Genomic DNA, 7,151 nt, shown 5'->3' with positions numbered 1-7,151 from the left:
AAAATTATGCTGGGAATATTAAGTATAACACAAAAAATGCATACTGTAGCATTCCATTTATATGAAATTTTTGGACAGACTACATTTATCTATCATCATTGAGATAAAAACACAAGTTATATGAAGCAGAGATTAAAGAAAACATTTTTGCGTGGTGGAAATATAAGTGAAGTTTTGCATTTAAAGTACATTTAATTACTATAGTCCACATACATTTAAGATAAAAAAAACAAGCAAAGTGAAGATTAAAAAAGGCCAAATGGATATATATACATTTTATCTTTATTATGCTACATTTACACGTGGACTTCAAGCAAAACTTATAAAGTAAACTGGTAGTGCTTCAAGTGTCTAACTTTATAAGGGTAAAACAATAGTGTTTTCAAGTGTTTAACATGAAATTTAATTTCTTTAAAAAGTCACATGAGATAGGAAGGTAAAGTATTATTAATCTTATTTCACATACAAGTAACTACTGTTTAAAAGGATAGTTTTCTTTTGCACATAGATAATGTATTGTAACAAAGAACATAGAACTACACACTTTTTAGTCAAGAAACTAAAAATAAGAGCAAAAACTGTTTTTAAACACGTTTCAGTTTATCTACACTCCCAAAAATGTACTATGCATAAATTTAATGTAAAATAACCCTTGAGTTATTTTAAAGTTAAGATTTTAGGGTGCCTAATGTCTTACTCTTGATTTTGGTTCAGGTCATATCTCATGGCTCATGAGTTCGAGCCCCAGGATGAGCTCCATGCTAGCCTGTTTGGGATTCTCTCTCTCATGCTTTGTCTACCTCTTCCCCACTCAACCTCTCTCCCTCTCTCTTTCTCAAAATACATAAACTTTTTAAAAAAAGATTTCAAAGAGCCATATGGTCTTCTCAATCATGCACAAAAAGGATTTGACAAATACAACATCTATTCATGATAAAAACCCTAGATAAAGTAGGTTTAAATGGAATATACCTCAGCATAATCAAGATCACATACATCTTCACTGGGGAAGACCGGAGAACTTTTCCCCTATGGTCAGGGACAAGACAGAGATGCCAGACTTCACCACTGTTACTCAACATAATGTTGAGACACCAAGCTTTGGCAATCAGACAGCAAAGAGAAATAAAAGGTTTCCAAATCAGCAAGGAAGAAGTCAAAATTTCACTATTTGCAGATAACACGATACTCAGAAAATTCAGAAGACTCCACCAAAAAATTATAGGAAATCACAGAATACAAAATCAATGTACAGAAATCTGTTGCATTTCTATACACCAATAATGAAACAACAGAAAGAGAAACCAAGGTATCATTCTTATTTACAATTACACCAAAACCCATAAAATACCTAGGAATAAACCTAACCAAAGAGGTAAAAGATCTGTCCTCTGAAAACTACTGAACACTTATGAAATAAATTAAACATGACACAAAGAAACGGAAAATATTTCACTATCCTAGATTAGAAGAATAAATATTGTTAAAATGTCTATACTACCCAAAGTAATCTACACATTTAATGCAATCCTTAGCAAAATATCAACAGCATTTTTCACAGATCTAGAACAATCCAAAAGACCCTGAGTAGCCAGAGCAATCTTGAAAAAGAAAAGCTAGAAGTAGCAAAATTTCAGATTTCAAGGCTGTAGTGATCAAGACAGCATGGTACTGACACAAAAATACTCACATAGATCAATGGAACTGAATAGCTCAGTATGCCTGCGTAGCTCAGTACTTTGAGCATCCGACTCTTGATTTCGGCTCAGGTCATCATCTCATGGTTTTTGACATCAAACCCATATTAGGCTCTATGCTGTTAGCACAGTTTAAAAATGGCAGAAGACATGAATAAACATTTTTCCAAGGAAGACATACCAAGATGGCCAATAGACACATGAAAAAATGCTCAACATCAGTCATCATCAAGGACATGCAAATCAAAACTACAGTGGCTATCACTTCACACCTGTCAGAATTGCAAGATAAACAACACAAGAAACAACAGGTGTTTGCAAGCATGTGGAGGAAGGGGATCCATTTGTACTGTTGGTTGGAATGCAAACTGGTGCAGGCACTGTGGAGAACACTATGAAAGTTCCTCAAGTTAAAAATAGAACTACCCTATGATATAGCAATCACACTACTAGGTATTTATCCAAGGAATACAGAAATACTGATTCAATGGGATACATGCACCTCAATGTTGACAGCACTGTTATCTACAATAGCCAAATTATGAAACATCTCAAGTGTCCATTGATTGATGAATGGATGAAAAGTGTGCTATATATCAACACACAGTGGAATGTTACTCAGCCATAAAAAAGAATGAAATATTGCCATTTTAATGACATGGATGGAGTAGAGATTATTATAGTAAGAGAAATCAGTTAGAGAAAGGCAAATACCACATGATTTCACTCATATATATAAATAAGGAAACAAACAAAAACCCATAGGGCAAAAAAAGAGAGAAAGGAAAACCAAAAAACAGACTCTTAACTATAGAGAACAAACTGATGGATGGTTATCAGAATGGAGGTGGATGGGGAATGGGTTAAATAAGTGGTGGGGATTAAGGAGTGCACTTGTTGTGATGAGCACCGGGTGTTGTATGTAAGTACTGAATCACCTGGAACTAATATTATACTGTATGTTAGCTAAATGAAAACATTTAAATGAAAACATTTTATTTTTTTTAACTTTTTAAAATGATTTTTATTTATTTTTGAGAGACAGAGAGAGACAGTGCAAGAAGGGCAGGGTCAGAGAGAGAGGGAGAGGCAGAATCTGAAGCAAGCTCCAGGCTCTGAGCTGTCAGGACAGAGCCTGATGCGGGGCTCGAACCCACGAACTGTGAGATCATGACCTGAGCTGAAGTCGGACACTCAACCAACTGAGCCACCCAGGCGCCACAAAAACATTTTAAAAATTAAGAATTCAAAGGCTTAAGTTATATTAATTAACAAAAGTAGAGCACCAGGGTGGCTCAGTCAGTTGAGCATCAGACTTTGGCTCAAGACATAATCTCCCAGTTCATCTTGAGTTCAAGCCCCACATCAGGCTCTCTGCTGTCTGTGCAGAGGCCAGCTGGGATCTGCTGTCCTCCTCTCTGCCCCTCCCTGACTTAAACACACACTTTCTTAAAAATAAGTAAACATTAAAAAAATAATAACGAAACTAAATGAATTATATACTGTAGAGTTATCACTATGTACGTTGTATAAGGTATATGCAGTATTTTAACAAAATGGATATCCTGAAAATTATGTCTGGTCTATCAATGTGAGCATGTATTTATAGCATGTATTATGCCATAAAATTCTTATTTGGCTTGTGAGTCCTATAGGGGGTCTTAAATGCTACCACACAGCCACTGCTACATCATAGAATTCAACACATTATCCTGCAGCAAAAGTGGCAGAGGAAACTAACATGAGCCTAACTATACACTGCCTTCTCTAAATAACTTCCTAACCAGTAAAATCTTAGCAATGACGAAAATATAGATAACTTGGAGCAATTTTCTATGGCCTGACTTTTTCAGCCTTTGGACAAAACAAGAAATGAAAAAGAGAAAAACATCCTCTGACATTCAGGTGAAGATATTAACAGAAGGGTATTAGAGTTGACACAAACTGACTTGCACTTAGAGGTAGGTCATGCTGCTTAGCTGTTGAATATAAGCAATTTTAGGAATATCAACTTTAGGCCAAGTCACTCTGTGATCATGACACACCAAGAAAAGGACAGACCTGCTCCGTAAATTATGAATGAACATAGACGAAGCATAAGCGTTGTCCAAACAACAAAATTGTCAAACATCTTCTCATCCAGCTAATATGAGTGACTGTTGCTGCATTATCAGTTACAACTTTAACTTCTCTCCAGTCTTTTTTCTTCATATGTAAGATTTGAGATACTCAATCATACCTTTACTTTCTAAAAGCATCCAATTCAAAAGAAAGATCCACTTTCTAAAACCCAATTGAAAATCACTTAAAACAAACCCAAATCCTATAAAAAGTCTCTCAAACTCTGAAACCAAAATGTCCCATGGTTTCTCATACTGTATAGTTTCATTAATTACTACATGTAATAAACCCAGTAAGGATTCCAGTAAGGGTAGAATTCTAATCTGAAACACACACACACACACACACACACACACACACACACACACACACACGGGGAAAGAGAGGGAAAGAGAGAGAGAGAGACTGGAATGTAACCAGGAAGGGAACAATTGTATGATAATTGAGCTTTAAGAATGGGAACTACTCAAGAGATATTGAGGACTAGGATACATTAAATTTCTTAGCTTAAATAATCAGATGGCAGAACTAAAAATGGGCCTCATGTCAATCAGGTGACTAGAAATTAAAAGGTGCTCAGCACTAAAGCATACATAAACTTGATAATAAATCTTGGCTGACCAATGAACTCAGCATGTGAAGACTCTAGGGAGTTCAGAGAAAGCATCTTAAGAAGCATAAAGATATAAATAGTATTTCAACTGCAACTCACAGAGGGATATTGTCTATTGTATGAGTCTAGCTATGTTAAATCCCTTCCATAACAAAATTCTATTGCTTTCAGGAAGCATAAGTTTCCATTATGTATTATTCATGATATCCAATAAAAAGTCAAAAAATTGTAAACATGCCAAAAGAAATGAGATATAACCAAAGAGCAAATAAATCACTAGATACAAAAGCAATATGATTCAAACATAACAATTAGCAGAGAAGCACTGTATAGCACCTAATATAAAAATGATCAATGATTAAGGGAAAATACAGTCATAATCACTAGAAGGTTTTCTTTGATCAGTAAATGCAATTTTTATACACAATTTTTAGCAAATAACTTCTGTGTATTTGAGCTTGAAATATGAGAAAGGTACTAAAATTTACTTTGCGGTGTTTAGTCAGAAATAAAACAATCTCTGTAAGTTCATATTTTAAATATAGAGATATAAAGGAGCAAATAAATAATTTTATGATACATGCATGTGCATAAATTACATGTATGTTCTCGGTCTGTAGAACCTAGAAGGTGTAGAGGAAATGAAAATAAGCACATTGGGTGCCCAGATATTTATTTTTTAAATATTATTCCCTACCAAAATGAGTCTAGGCTAGTTGGATAAATAGCTGGATCCAGATTAGGGGCAGAAAAAGTATAACAGGAGCCAGAACACTTTGTGCTAGAAAAATTTAGAAGTTCTTTAAAAAAAATTTTAAAGTTTTATTTAAAAAATTATTATTTATTTATTGTTGAGAGTCAGAAAGAGACAGAGGTTGAGCCGGGGAGGGAGACACAAAATCAGAAGCAGGCTCCAGGCTCTGAGTTGTCAGCACAGAACCTGACCTGGGGCTGAAACCCATGAACCACGAGATTATGACCTGAGCCAAAGTCAGTGTTTAAGCAACTGAGCCACCCTGGCACCCCCAAAATTTGAAAGTTCTTAAAGACACAAATCAAACACTGCGACCAAATAAAAGAGACCCTCAGGACCCAGAACTGACACAATTTGAAAAAGAACCATGACAATAATAACAGTAATATATACACTATTGAGTAAAATAAAAATTGCTGAGTCTGAGCCAATAGATAAATAAATAAATAAATAAATAAATAAATAAATAAATAAATAAATAATAAATAAATAGAAGGGAATACTTCTCCCTACCATACATTTCTAGCTTAAAGGCTAGCTGTAAATAAGACAATTAAACAAGCTTTTTAAAAGTTTATGTAGTTATTTTGAGAGAGACAGAGACAGAATAAGTGGGGGAGGGAGAGAGGGAAAGAAAGAGATATAATCCCAAGCAGACTCCACACTGTCAGCACAGAGCCTGATACAGGGCTCAAACTCACAAACGGTGAGTTGATGACCTGAGCCAAAATCAGGAGATGGACACTTAACCAACTGAGCCACCCAGAGGCTCCAAAAGTTTTAATATGAAACATGCTTTCTAGCTACATTATAGCTATGTAAGAAAATATCTTTATTTCCAGGAAAGACACATGATTTTTTAAATGGGTAAAGAAGCATAGTTTTCAATATTCTTTCAAATGGTTTAGGAAAATCATTTTGAAGAGAGGAGAGAAGAGAGTTGAAAAAACAAGAGGGATAAAGCAAATGGGCAAATGTAAATAATTGGTAAACCTGGGTAAAGGTATATGGGGAGTCTTTGTATTACCCATGCAAACTAGAAATGTTTTATAGAATTTTTACTTTTACTATCAAACCAAATTTTAAATAATATCAAAACAAAGTATTACAAGAGCAACAACATTCTAGTTCTAATATATATACTAATTGTAATTCTTAATAATTAACTCATATAGTGCATACTATGGGTCAATCCCATTCTAAATGTTCTCAATAGAGTATCCAAATTCCACACTGGCATCAAACCAATGGTGTCAGTGGGATTAATATTCATATTTTGCATGTCAGAAAAATGAAGTACATATCTAAGTTCACACAAGAAGGTAAGCAGTGGTATTAGGATTTGACACCAAGGTGTACGGCTGGAGAGTACATGTCCTTAAACACAGTGCTTTACTTAACCTGATAGTAAAAATTCATACATTTTCTTTTCATCGCTATAAGAATGCTCATACTTTGTAAAATTAAAATTAAAATGACATCACGCAAAATAAGGATGACCCGTCCTTCTAACTAATGTTATCAAGGTATCTATATGGAAATTAAACAGTCTGCAAGACAATAAAAGGGATAATGGGATGTATGAGAAAGAGCAGTAAAGATATTCTGTATTAAAGACATTTATAATTTGATTAAATATAGTCTAACTTCATGGTCAGGTAATATTTTGATTACTCATAAGCTTAATTATCTGACTATACTTTTTAATTTAAGGCAGTAAACAGTTTCTTGGATAAATTTCTTAAAGCATACTTAGGTTTACACTGTGTGTATCCTGAAGGGCCCGAACCACAGTTCCCAGATTGATCAGTCTTAGAATTAAGGTAAGCATAACACTCCTCAGGACCAAAATCTGCACCTGAAAAATATGTGTGGTTAGTCATATTGAGCTTATATTAATTTAAAATAATTCATGAATATATTAAAATTTTGATATGGTTTAAAATATATTGCTCAAAATATAATC

At 34.2% G+C, this 7,151-nt stretch overlaps 1 protein-coding gene across 1 annotated transcript in view; it reads right to left on the bottom strand.

Moving 5' to 3' along the window:
• Positions 1-7,151, bottom strand: part of ADAM2 (ADAM metallopeptidase domain 2) — a 107,100-nt gene that overhangs the window by 31,801 nt on the left and 68,148 nt on the right. Inside the window, exon 15 of the mRNA XM_029936321.1 lies at positions 6,938-7,043. Within this exon, the coding sequence (XP_029792181.1) occupies positions 6,938-7,043 (106 nt within the window). The remainder of the gene's footprint in view (positions 1-6,937; positions 7,044-7,151) is intronic.

This window comes from Suricata suricatta, chromosome 1 (genome assembly GCF_006229205.1).
Source record: "Suricata suricatta isolate VVHF042 chromosome 1, meerkat_22Aug2017_6uvM2_HiC, whole genome shotgun sequence".
NCBI classification, from domain to species: domain Eukaryota; kingdom Metazoa; phylum Chordata; class Mammalia; order Carnivora; family Herpestidae; genus Suricata; species Suricata suricatta.
The sequence above is the reverse complement of the archived record's forward strand: the minus strand, read 5'-3'. Positions and strand labels throughout refer to the sequence as shown.